General features: G+C 42.8%; 1 protein-coding gene across 6 annotated transcripts in view; it reads left to right on the top strand.

Moving 5' to 3' along the window:
- asb3 (ankyrin repeat and SOCS box containing 3) overlaps nucleotides 1–13,047 on the top strand; it is a 95,572-nt gene that overhangs the window by 1,310 nt on the left and 81,215 nt on the right. For 2 of the 6 annotated variants that reach the window (XR_015077505.1, XM_085981328.1), the window contains exon 1: nucleotides 7,999–8,217. The exons of 3 other annotated variants lie outside the window; for them this stretch is intronic. Coding sequence is in view for 2 of the 3 variants with exons in the window: in XM_085981328.1 (XP_085837454.1) it covers nucleotides 8,104–8,217 (114 nt within the window). In the remaining variant the exon portion in view is untranslated. Of the gene's footprint in view, nucleotides 1–7,998; nucleotides 8,218–13,047 lie in introns of those variants that run through there. One more of the 6 variants, XM_085981324.1, reaches the window with a different exon arrangement.

The following is a 13,047-nucleotide window of genomic DNA, read 5'->3' as shown; positions in this document are numbered from 1 at the left end:
CCCTCAATCACCATCACTCAAAACAGATTATCTGATCATTATCACATTGCTGTTTGTGAGCGTGCTAAGTGCAAGTTGGCTGCCGCATTTCCTATATTACAACAGTAACTGCACTTCAGAAAGTACTTAATTGGCTGTAAAGTGCTTTGGGATGTCTGGTGGCCGTGAAAGGTGCTATATAAATGCAAGTTTTTTGAGGGGAGAGGGAGTTCCAGATTTCCACCACCCTTTGTGTGAAAAAGTGCTCCCTTGTTCAGGATTCCCCCACCAGATGAAATAGTTTATCGGTATCTACCCTATCATCCTTTTAGCATTAGATAGGACAAGGAAGGAGGTTCTGCTGAGGGAGTTTGAGCAGCTAGGGGCCAAATTAAAAAGCAGAACCACAAGGATAATAATCTCTGGATTACTACCTGAGCCACGTGCAAATTTGGCTAGGGTAAATAAAATGAGAGAGTTAAATGCGTGGCTCAAAGACTGGTGTGGGAGAAATGGGTTTTGCTTCCTGGGACACTGGCATCAGTACTGGGACAGGAGAGAGCTGTTCCGTTGGGACGGACTTCACTTGGCCAGTGCTGGGACTAGAATCCTGGCGAATCGAATAACTAGGGCTGTAGAGAGGGCTTTAAACTAATTAGTGGGAGGGAGGTTTTAAGAGAGCGAAAAATAAAAATGACAGCGGAGAAGGCAATAGAGCAAGGTAGCAGTGGGGGATTTAAAAACCAGAGCGTGTCAGGAAGGGACAGAATGTATAATGATAAAGGTAAAGTAGTAAAAGGGGTAAAAGCAGGAATAAATTGTCAGAAAACATATTTGAAAGTTCTTTATCTGAATGCACGCAGCATTCGTAACAAAATTGACGAGTTGACGGTGCAAATAACTACACATGGGTATGATCTGGTGGCCATTACGGAAACATGGCTGCAAGATAATCATGACTGGGAACTAAACATACAAGGGTATTTGACAATTAGGAAGGACAGATAGGAAGGAAAGGGAGGTGGGGTTGCTATGTTAATCAAGGATGGAATCACTACAATAGTCAGAAATGATATTGGGTCAAAGGATCAGGATAGTGAAATAGTTTGGGTGGAGATAAGGAATAATAAGGGGAAAAGTCACTAGTGGGCGTAGTCTATAGGCCTCCTAACAGTTGCAACTCTGTTGGTCGGAGTATAAATCAGGAAATAGTTGGGGCTTGTAATAAGGGAACAGCTATAATCATGGGGGATTTTAACTTTCATATGGACTGGACTAATCAAATTGGGCATGGCAGCATTGAGGAAGAGTTCATAGAGTGTATTGGGGATGGGTTCCTTGAGCAGTATGTAACTGAACCAACCAGGGGGCAGGCAATCTTAGATCTGGTCCTGTGTAATGAGACAGGATTAATAAAAAATGTCCTAGTAAATGATCCCCTTGGAATGAGTGACCATAATATGGTCGAATTCCAAATTCAGTTTGAGGGTGAGAGAGTTGGATCTCAAACCAGCGTACTAAGCTTAAATAAAGGAGACTATGAAGGTATGAGAGTAGAATTGACTAAAGTGAACTGGGAAAACAGATTAAAGTGTAAGACGGTACAAGAGCAGTGGTCTACATTCAAGGAGATATTTCACATCTTTCAAGATAAATATATTCCACTGAGGAAAAAGGGGAGTAAAAGAAAAGACAGCCATCCGTGGCTTAGTACAGTAATAAAGGATAGTATTCGACTGAAAACAAGGGCATATAAATTAGCCAAATCTAGTGGGAGGATAGAAGATTGGGAAGCATTTAAAAGCCAGCAAACAATAACTAAAAGATTAATTAAGAAAGGGAAGATAGATTATGAAAGTAAACTAGCAAAAAATATAAAAACAGATAGCAAGAGTTTCTACAGCTATATAAAAAGAAAAAGGGTGGCTAAAGTGAACGTTGGTCCCTTAGAGGATGGGACCGGGAAACTAGTGGTGGGGAACATGGAGATGGCAAAGACGCTGAACAAATATTTTGTATCAGTCTTTACAGTAGGGGACACTAAAAATATCCCAACACTGGACAAACAGGGGGCAATGGGGGGGGGGGGGGTGGGGAGAGGAGCTAAACACGATTAAAATCACTAAGGAGATGGTACTCAGTAAAATAATGGGACTTAAGGTGGATAAATCCCCCGGACCTGATGGCCTACATCCTAGGGTCTTGAGAGAAGTGGTGGTAGGGATTGTGGATGCATTGGTGATCATTTTCCAGAACTCCCTGGACTCAGGAAAGGCCCCGGCAGATTGGAAAACTGCTAATGTAACACCCTTATTTAAGAAGGGAAGTAGACAAAAAGCTGGAAACTATAGACCAGTTAGCCTAACATCTGTGGTTGGCAAAATGTTGGAGTCCATTATTAAGGAAACAGTAACAGAGCATTTGGATAAACATAATTTAATAGGACAGAGTCAGCATGGTTTTACGAAGGGGAAGTCATGTTTGACAAATTTGCTCGAATTCTTTGACGATGTAACGTACAGGGTGGATAAAGGGGAACCAGTGGATGTGTATTTGGACTTCCAAAAGGCATTTGACAAGGTTCCACACAAAAGATTACTGATCAAGATAAAAAATCACGGGATTGGGGGTAATATACTGGCATGGGTGGAAGATTGGCTATCTAACAGAAAACAAAGAGTTGGGATAAATGGTTCATTCTCGGGCTGGCAATCAGTAACTGGTGGTGTTCCGCAGGGGTCAGTGCTGGGACCCCAACTCTTTACAATCTATATTAACGATTTGGAGGAAGGGACCGAGTGCAACATATCCAAGATTGCCGACGATACAAAGATGGGAGGGAAAGCAGTGAGTGAGGAGGACATAAAAAACCTGCAAAAGGACATAGACAGGTTAAGTGAGTGGGCAGAGATTTGGCAGATGCAATATAATGTTGGAAAGTGTGAGGTTATGCACTTTGGCAGAAAAAAATCAAAGAGCAAGTTATTATCTAAATGGAGAGAGACTGCAAAGTGCTACAGTACAAAGGGATCTGGGGGTCCTGGTGCATGAAACACAAAAAGTTAGTATGCAGGTGATCAGGAAGGCCAATGGAATCTTGGCTTTTATTGCAAGGGGGATGGAGTATAAAAACAGGGAAGTCTTGCTGCAGTTATACAGGGTATTGGTGAGGCCACACCTGGAATACTGCGTGCAATTTTGGTTTCCATATTTAAGAAAAGATATACTTGCTTTCGAGGCGGCTCAGAGAAGGTTCACTCGGTTGATTCCAGAGATGAGGGGGTTGACGTATGAGGAAAGGTTGAGTAGGTTGGGACTCTACTCATTGGAGTTCAGAAGAATGAGAGGCGATCTTATCGAAACATATAAGATTGTGAGGGGGCTTGATCGGGTGGATGCGGTGAGGATGTTTCCACTGATGGGTGAGATTAGAACTAGGGGGCATAATCTTAGAATAAGGGGCTGCCCTTTCAAAACTGAGATGAGGAGAAACTTCTTCACTCAGAGGGTAGTAAATCTATGGAATTTGCTACCCCAGAGAGCTGCGGAAGCTGCAACATTAAATAAATTTAAAATGGAGATAGACATTTTCCTAGCAGATAAGGGAATTAGGGGTTACGGGGAGAGGGCAGGGAAGTGGACGTGAGTCTAGATTCAGATCAGCCATGATCCTATTGAATGGCGGAGCAGGCCTGAGGGGCCGTATGGCCTACTCCTGCTCCTATTTCTTATGTCCTTATGGATCACTCCTCAACCTGCTATACTCGAGGGAATTCAAGCCAAGATTATGCAACTTTTTTTTTTAGTTTAACACTTAAACCCCTGGTATTGTTCTGATGAATCTGCTGTAACCCCTCCAAGGCCATTATATTTTTCCTGAGGTGCAGTGGCCAGAACTGAATGTAGTACTCAAGATGGGGACTGACCAAGGTTCTATACAACTGAAGCATAGCTTCCTCTGTGTTCCAGCCCCCTTGAGATGAAGGCCAACGTTCCATTAAACTTTTTGTACCTGTGCACTAGCCTTTAGTGATCTGTGTACTTGGACACCCAAATGTCTTTGCTCCTCCACAGTTCCTAGATTCGCACCATTAAAAATGTATCTTTTTTGGATCTAAAGTGGATGACGTTACACTTCCCCCACATTGATCTGCATTTAGAAACATAGAAAAATAGGAGCAGGAGTAGGCCATTCGGCCCTTTGAGCCTGCTCCGCCATTCAATATGATCATGGCTGATCCTCTATCTCAATATCATATTCCCACTCTCTCCCCATACCCCTTGATGCCTTTTTTGTCTAGAAATCTATCTATCTATCTATCTCCTTAAATATATTCATTTGCCACAGTTTTGCCCGCTCACTTAATCTGCCCATGTCCCTTTGTAACTTCCAGTTCCTATCTGCACAATTTGGTGTCATCTGCAAACTTGGATACACAACTCCTTTACTCCTTCATCCAAGTTATTGATCTATATGGTGAAAAACTGAGTTCCAGTATAGATCCTGGGGAACACTACTTTCACATTCCACCAGTCAAAGAATGTTCCCTTTATCCCTACTCTCTGCCTCCTATCTCCCAACCAATTTCTAATTCATGCTGCAAGGTTACCTCCAATTCTTTCATTTTTGCTAATAATGCCTTGTCAAATGCCTTCTGGAAATCCATATAGGCAACATCCATAGACTCTCCCTTATCCACCATGTTAGTGACCACTTTAAAAAAAAAAAAAAAAATCAACTAGATTAGTGAGACATGATTTAGCGTTCAGAAATCCATGCTGACTCTCTCTAATCAGCTTATACTTGTCCAAGTGTCCAGTCACTGTGTCCCTGATGACAGATTCCAGTAACTTCCCCACAACCGATGTTAAACTGACAGGCTGTAGTTACCTGGTTTTTCTCCCTTTTTAAATAATGTAAATTTGTAGTACATTTGTAAATTTCCAATCCAATGGCACAATTCCTGAATCAAGAGAGCCTTGGAAAATTATGACTAATGCATCTGCAATTTTCTTTTAATACCCTGATTTGTCTATCTTGTACAGGTATATCATTATTTTCTCCATTACCATTTTTTAAAAACTTGTATTAAATCCAATAAGTTCCTCCTCTTGATTTATTTTTAAATCTTGTTCCACTGGTATTTTTTCCTCTTCCTCTGCTGTGAAAACTGATACTCAAAAGCAAAGTACTCATTTAACAAGTCTGCCATTTTTTATTGCTGATTACAGTATCACCTGCATCTGTCTTTAATGGGCCCACATTCCCCTTTGCCGCTCTCTTCCTCAATATATTTATAAAAGCTTTTACTGTTAGCTTTGCTATCCCTTGCAAGTGTTTTTTCTCCATATTTTCCTTTTGCACCTCTTTAATACTTGCTTTGTATCCTGTTGTTGCTTTTTACAGCTCTCCCAACTTGCTGGATTTTGATTTTTTCCTTGCATTTATGTAAGCCTTGACTTTTAGGTACTGTATTTTACCTCATTTGTTGACCATGGTTGCTGAACTGTCTTTTAGGGGTATATCTTGTACTGTACCAATTACTTCTTTGAATACCTTGCACTGTAGTTTACCCATGCAGCCCAGTTTACTATGGTCAATTTATGTCTCCTCCCTTAGAAATTTGCCTTACTTCAGTTCAAAACTGTGGCTTGTGACTCTCCCTTCTCCTCCTCAAATTTAAAAGCAAATTAATTATACTATGGTTACTGTGTTAGAAAATGCTTGAAATATAAAATAGATTAAAGAGGAAAAGACAAGGTAATGTTTGGGTGCGAACCTTCATCAGAACTTGGTTCTAAGGTTATGTTTAAATGATATTGACTTGCTCTCGTCCCTCCTGGAGTTGTTTAAACAGTGGTCAGTGTACCCTTAGTTCATGTCATCTTGCACCTGTTGCTGTGTCTCCATGGGGTTGGAGACGAGGGCTGATATGATGGTGAACTTGGTTTTATTTTGTGTATGTAGAATGCACCCCTGTATTGGATTATTGTAGACATAGGTTGTAATGATTTCATTTCAAAAATTGATATAATGTATCTGGGGTCAGATTTTCTGGACCCTTTAAAATTGTTTTGAAGTCCACATAACTACTTTCAATTTCATATCTAAAAGATCTGAAACCATTCCAGGAGAAATTATTTTTGGCTTAATGGCAGAATTGGAGTATGTGCCAAAAGGTTGGAAATGAAACATTTTCTGGGGATGTCCCAGATCGCTCTAGAAAATAAATCTCATGCCTTCAGCACTTGTATATCCCTTCAGTACATTCTAAATACATCACTGCTGCAAACTGCATTTTGCAACTCATCTCCACTCCCTTGAGTGCCAGGGATGCAGACTTGAATGTTTTTGGCGGACAACTGGTTCAGCCATTCATCGCCAGATCTGGCTGGACCACATAAAGCACTATCGGGTCCCCTGCTTTCCTCTGCCAAAACTGCTCACTATTCCAGGATCATCCTGGAATTCAAAGAAAAACCCAGCTTCTATTCTGCGCTACCAGCCATCTAATGAAACTCCTCTCATTTGCCTTCTCCACCCTCATTCCAAGTGTGAGGAGCTCATGGACTTCTTTGTCACCAAGATTGAGACCATCGTTCAGCTGCCTCTGCTCTTACCTCCATTCCCCTAGCCCACTGAGCCAAACTTTCCGTAAAGTCCTCCCTGCTCTAGCCCTGAACTCGCACCTTTCTCTAGTTACTCTCTTACCTCCCCTCATCCTTCTCCAAGTTCATCTTTTCCATGAGACCCACCTCCTGCTCCCTCGACCCTATTCCTACCAAACTGCTTACCACCCAACTTCCCTTTGTGATCCCCATGTTAGCTGATATTGTTCCCTCTCTTCAGGTACTGTCCCCCTCACTTTCAAATCTGCCGTCATCAAACCCTCTTCCCCAAAAAACCACATAGTTTTTGCAAACTACTGCCCATCTCTGACCTCCCTTTCCTCTCAAGTCCTTGAACATGTCGCCTCCCAAACGTGTGCCCACATTTCCTACAGCTCCATGTTTGAACCCCTCCCATCATGTTTCTGCCCCTGCCACAGGACTGAAACTGCCTTTATCAAAGTCATAAATGACATCCTATGTGACAGTGACCGTGATAAACAAACCCTTCTCGACCTGTCTGCAGCCTTTGATGAGGTGGACAACAGGACATAGAAAGCCTAGCTGAATGGGCAGACAAGTGGCAGATGGAATTTAATACAGAGAAGTGTGAGGTGATGCATTTTGGCAGAAGGAACAGAGAGAGGCAATATACACTTAATGGTACAGTTTTAAAGAGTGTGCAGGTACAGAGGGACCTGGGAGTTAATGTGCATAGGTCCCTGAAGGTGGTGGGACATATTGAGAGAGTGGTTAGCAAAGCATATGGGATCTTGGGCTTCATAAATAGAAGTATTGAGTACAAAAGCAGAGAAGATATGCTGATCCTTTTATAAAGCACTGGTTAGGCCACAACTGGAGCATTGCGTCCAGTTCTGGTCACCACACTTTAGGAATGATGTGAAGGCCCTTGAGAAAGTGCAGAGGAGATTTACCAGAATGGTTCCGGGGATGGGGGATCTTGCCTACAAGGACAGTTTGGAGAAGCTGGATTTGTTTTCATTAGAACAAAGGAGGTTGAGGGGTGATTTGATAGCGGTGTATAAAATTATGACGGGTTTGTATAGGCTAGATGGGGAAAGGCTGTTCCCACTGGTTGATGGTACAAGGACTAGGGGACACAGATTTAAGGTTTTGGGCAAGAGATACAGGGGGGATGTGAGGAAAAACTTTTTTACGCAGCGAGTGGTGAGGACCTGGAACTCGCTGGCGACGGAAGTGGTGGAAGCGGAGACACTCAATGTTTTCAAGGGGAGACTGGATAGGCACTTGAGGGAAATAAACGGGGATAGAGCAGGGGAATGGGACTGACTGGATTGCTCTGCAGTGAGCCGGCGTGGACTTGATGGGCCGAATGGCCTCCTGTGGCCTGTGGCGTATGACTCTATCTGCTTTTAAATCCCATTGAGTATGAGATATGGCAGCAGTGGACAGGTGACTGTTTTATGTAGGTGACCTAATTACAGGTTCCATTTTATATGTGTATAAAGGGCCAGTTTTGACACCCATCAAGAAATGGTTACTTCAAAGATCGTGGGATCCGCCCTTCCCCAAGATAAGGTTTGTTCAAGCAGAGGGATGCTGGAGCATGGAATGCTTTGCCACAGGCAGTGGTTGTGGATTTTTAAGGTACTGGATGTGAACTAATACTTTTGATGGCGGCTGGGTGAAAATTATTTTTGGAGTACATTTGCTAGCTGATATTGATGTTTCTGTGACTCATTTACTATAAGATGACACTTTAAGTTCAGACATCTGTTTGGGCCATCTGGGGAATCCTGACTACCTCAATTTACCCACTGGCCATGTTTGGGTGTTTAAAAAAAGGAAGCTTGGATTCAGTACCTGGTAGTCAAGGCAAACTGGTTTATTGTAGCGGTTTTAATCAGGCTCGAATCCCGTGGAGGTGCTTGCTGCATATTCATTGTTACTGGTGTGTTGAGACTGGTACACTCTAGGAAAACCAATTGCACTTGAGAACTTTGAATACACTGTTGGCCCGTAATTTCTGATTCGCGGATGCCTCCTATCGGAAAAAAATCTACGCACTTACCTGAGGGCTCCCGAGGCCCACACATTTCCGCTCCTGGGCCTCTCCACAGTCGAACTGCGCAGGGCCCACGTATCCCAGGGCCGCAGGCAGTTCGCAAGCATCTCTGGGATCACGTGGGCCAGGCCAGCCAATGAAAGAAGGGAATCTCCCTTAATACTTTTGACAGGTAGACCTGTCAAAAGTATGAATGGAGATCACCCCAAAAAGACACTAAAACATTAACTACATTTTTAAAAAACCATCACGTTTTTCAAATGAGTTAAAATTACATTAAATTAAATATTTTAAACAAAAATGTAATTTTTTGAAAAAAATAATTCCAGTTTTTTACGGGGCTAAAAATAAACTTACCTTTTTTTAAAAGTATTTTTTAAATTATAAATGAGTGGGGGGAAAAAATGTTTTTTTACTTTTTTTCAACTCTTATGCTGGTAAAAGCAGGCCTTACGCTGCTTTTACCAGGCGTAAGATTTCTAAGGGTTTTCAGCAGGCGGAGGTTCTACAGAAAGCGAAACTACATAAGAACATGAGAACATAAGAAGTAGGAGCAGGAGTAGGCCATACGGCCCCTCGGGCCTGCTCTGCCATTCAATAGGATCATGGCTGATCCGAATCTAGACTCACGTCCACTTCCCTGCCCTCTCCCCGTAACCCCTAATTCCCTTATCTGCTAGGAAACTGTCTATCTCCATTTTAAATTTATTTAATGTTGCAGCTTCCGCAGCTCTCTGGGGTAGCAAATTCCATAGATTTACTACCCTCTGAGTGAAGAAGTTTCTCCTCATCTCAGTTTTGAAAGGGCAGCCCCTTATTCTAAGATTATGCCCCCTAGTTCTCGTCTCACCCATCAGTGGAAACATCCTCACCGCATCCACCCGATCAAGCCCCCTCACAATCTTATATGTTTTGATAAGATCGCCTCTCATTCTTCTGAACTCCAATGAGTAGAGTCCCAACCTACTCAACCTTTCCTCATACGTCAATACCCATATCTCCGGAATCAACCGAGTGAACCTTCTCTGAACCGCCTCGAGAGCAAGTATATCTTTTCTTAAATATGGAAACCAAAACTGCATGCAGTATTCCAGGTGTGGCCTCACCAATACCCTGTATAACTGCAGCAAGACTTCCCTGTTTTTATACTCCATCCCCCTCGCAATAAAAGCCAAGATTCCATTGGCTTTCCTGATCACCTGCTGCACCTGCATACTAACTTTTTGTGTTTCATGTACCAGGACCCCCAGATCCCTTTGTACTGTAGCACTTTGCAGTTTCTCTCCATTTAGATAATAACTTGCTTTTTGATTTTTTTCTGCCAAAGTGCATAACCTCACACTTTCCAACATTATATTGCATCTGCCAAATCTCTGCCCACTCACTTAGCTTGTCTATGTCCTTTTGCAGGTTTTTTATGTCCTCCTCACTCACTGCTTTCCCTCCCATCTTTGTATCGTCGGCAAACTTGAATATGTTGCACTCGGTCCCTTCCTCCAAATCGTTAATATAGATTGTAAAGAGTTGGGGTCCCAGCACTGACCCCTGTGGAACACCACTAGTTACTGATTGCCAGCCTGAGAACGAACCATTTATCCCAACTCTTTGTTTTCTGTTAGATAGCCAATCTTCCACCCATGCCAGTATATTTCCCCCAATCCCGTGATTTCTTATCTTGATCAGTAATCCTTTGTGTGGAACCTTGTCAAATGCCTTTTGGAAGTCCAAATACACTACATCCACTGGTTCCCCTTTATCCACCCTGTATGTTACATCCTCAAAGAATTCGAGCAAATTTGTCAAACATGACTTCCCCTTCATAAAACCATGCTGACTGTCCTATTAAATTATGTTTATCCAAATGCTCTGTTACTGTTTCCTTAATAATGGACTCCAACATTTTGCCAACCACAGATGTTAGGCTAACTGGTCTATAGTTTCCAGCTTTTTGTCTACTTCCCTTCTTAAATAAGGGTGTTACATTAGCAGTTTTGCAAACTGCCGGGACCTTTCCTGAGTCCAGGGAGTTCTGGAAAATAATCACCAATGCATCCACAATCCCTACCGCCACTTCTCTCAAGACCCTAGGATGTAGGCCATCAGGTCCGGGGGATTTATCCGCCTTAAGTCCCATTATTTTACTGAGTACCATCTCCTTAGTGATTTTAATCGTGTTTAGCTCCTCACCCGCCCCCCCCCCCCCCCCCCCCCCATTGCTCCCTGTTTGTCCAGTGTTGGGATATTTTTAGTGTCCCCTACTGTAAAGACTGATACAAAATATTTGTTCAGCGTCTTTGCCATCTCCATGTTCCCCACCACTAGTTTCCCGGTCCCATCCTCTAAGGGACCAACATTCACTTTAGCCACCCTTTTTCTTTTTATATAGCTGTAGAAACTCTTGCTATCTGTTTTTATATTTTTTGCTAGTTTACTTTCATAATCTATCTTCCCTTTCTTAATTAATCTTTTAGTTATTGTTTGCTGGCTTTTAAATGCTTCCCAATCTTCTATCCTCCCACTAGATTTGGCTACTTTATATGTCCTTGTTTTCAGTCGGATACTATCCTTTATTACTTTACTAAGCCACAGATGGCTGTCTTTCTTTTATTCCCCTTTTTCCTCAGTGGAATATATTTATCTTGAAAGATGTGAAATATCTCCTTGAATGTAGAACACTGCTCTTGTACCGTCTTACACTTTAATCTGTTTTCCCAGTCCACTTTAGTCAATTCTACTCTCATACCTTCATAGTCTCCTTTATTTAAGCTTAGTACGCTGGTTTGAGATCCAACTCTCTCACCCTCAAACTGAATTTGGAATTCAACCATATTATGGTCACTCATTCCAAGGAGATCCTTTACTAGGACATTTTTTATTAATCCTGTCTCATTACACAGGACCAGATCTAAGATTGCCTGCCCCCTGGTTGGTTCAGTTACATACTGCTCAAGGAACCCGTCCCTAATACACTCTATGAACTCTTCCTCAAGGCTGCCATGCCCAATTTGATTAGTCCAGTCAATATGAAAGTTAAAATCCCCCATGAGTATAGCTGTTCCCTTATTACAAGCCCCAACTATTTCCTGATTTATACTCCGACCAACAGAGTTGCAACTGTTAGGAAGCCTATAGACTACGCCCACTAGTGACTTTTTCCCCTTTATTATTCCTTATCTCCACCCACACTATTTCACTATCCTGATCCTTTGACCCAATATCATTTCTGACTATTGCAGTGATTCCATCCTTGATTAACATAGCAACCCCACCTCCCTTTCCTTCCTATCTGTCCTTCCTAATTGTCAAATACCCTTGTATGTTTAGTTCCCAGTCATGATTATCTTGCAGCCATGTTTCCGTAATGGCCACCAGATCATACCCATGTGTAGTTATTTGTACCGTCAACTCGTCAATTTTGTTACGAATGCTGCGTGCATTCAGATAAAGAACTTTCAAATATGTTTTCTGACAAATTATTCCTGCTTTTACCCCTTTTACTACTTTACCTTTATCATTATACATTCTGTCCCTTCCTGACACGCTCTGGGTTTTTAATTCCCCCACTGCTACCTTGCTCTATTGCCTTCTCCGCTGTCATTTTTATTTTTCGCTCTCTTAAAACCTCCCCCCCACTAATTAGTTTAAAGCCCTCTCTACAGCCCTAGTTATTCGATTCGCCAGGACTCTAGTCCCAGCACTGGCCAAGTGAAGTCCGTCCCAACGGAACAGCTCTCTCCCATCCCAGTACTGATGCCAGTGTCCCAGGAAGCAAAACCCATTTCTCCCACACCAGTCTTTGAGCCACACATTTAACTCTCTAATTTTATTTACCCTTGCCAAATTTGCACGTGGCTCAGGTAGTAATCCAGAGATTATTACCCTTGTTGTTCTGCTTTTTAATTTGGCCCCTAGCTGCTCAAACTCCCTCAGCAGAACCTCCTTCCTTGTCCTATCTATGTCGTTGGTACCAACATGGACCACGACAACTGGATCCTCCCACCCCCCCCCACTCCAAGTTTCTCTCCAGCCCAGAGGAGATGTCCTTAACCCTGGCACCGGGCAAGCAACACAGCCTTTGGGACTCTCGCTCTCGGCTGCAAAGAACTCTATCTATCCCCCTAACGATACTACCCCCTATCACTTCAACATTTCTTTTATCTCCCCCCACTTGAATGGCCCCTCGCTCCACGGTGCTGTGGCTGGGTTGCTCATCCTCCCCGCAGTCCCCATTCCCATCCTCACGGAGCAAGAGCCTCAAACCTGTTGGACAAGAGCAAGGGCTGCGGCTCCTCCAACACTACCTCCTGGATCCCCGTACCTGCCTCACTTCTATTCACACCATCCTGACCCTGGCCACGGACTACATCTGAATTAATGAATCTAATTGGTGTGACTACCTCGTGATACACAGA

The sequence above is a fragment of the Somniosus microcephalus genome, chromosome 3 (genome assembly GCF_052327205.1).
Source record: "Somniosus microcephalus isolate GS21.2 chromosome 3, FLI_Smic_1.0, whole genome shotgun sequence".
NCBI lineage: Eukaryota > Metazoa > Chordata > Chondrichthyes > Squaliformes > Somniosidae > Somniosus > Somniosus microcephalus.
The sequence above is the reverse complement of the archived record's forward strand: the minus strand, read 5'-3'. Positions and strand labels throughout refer to the sequence as shown.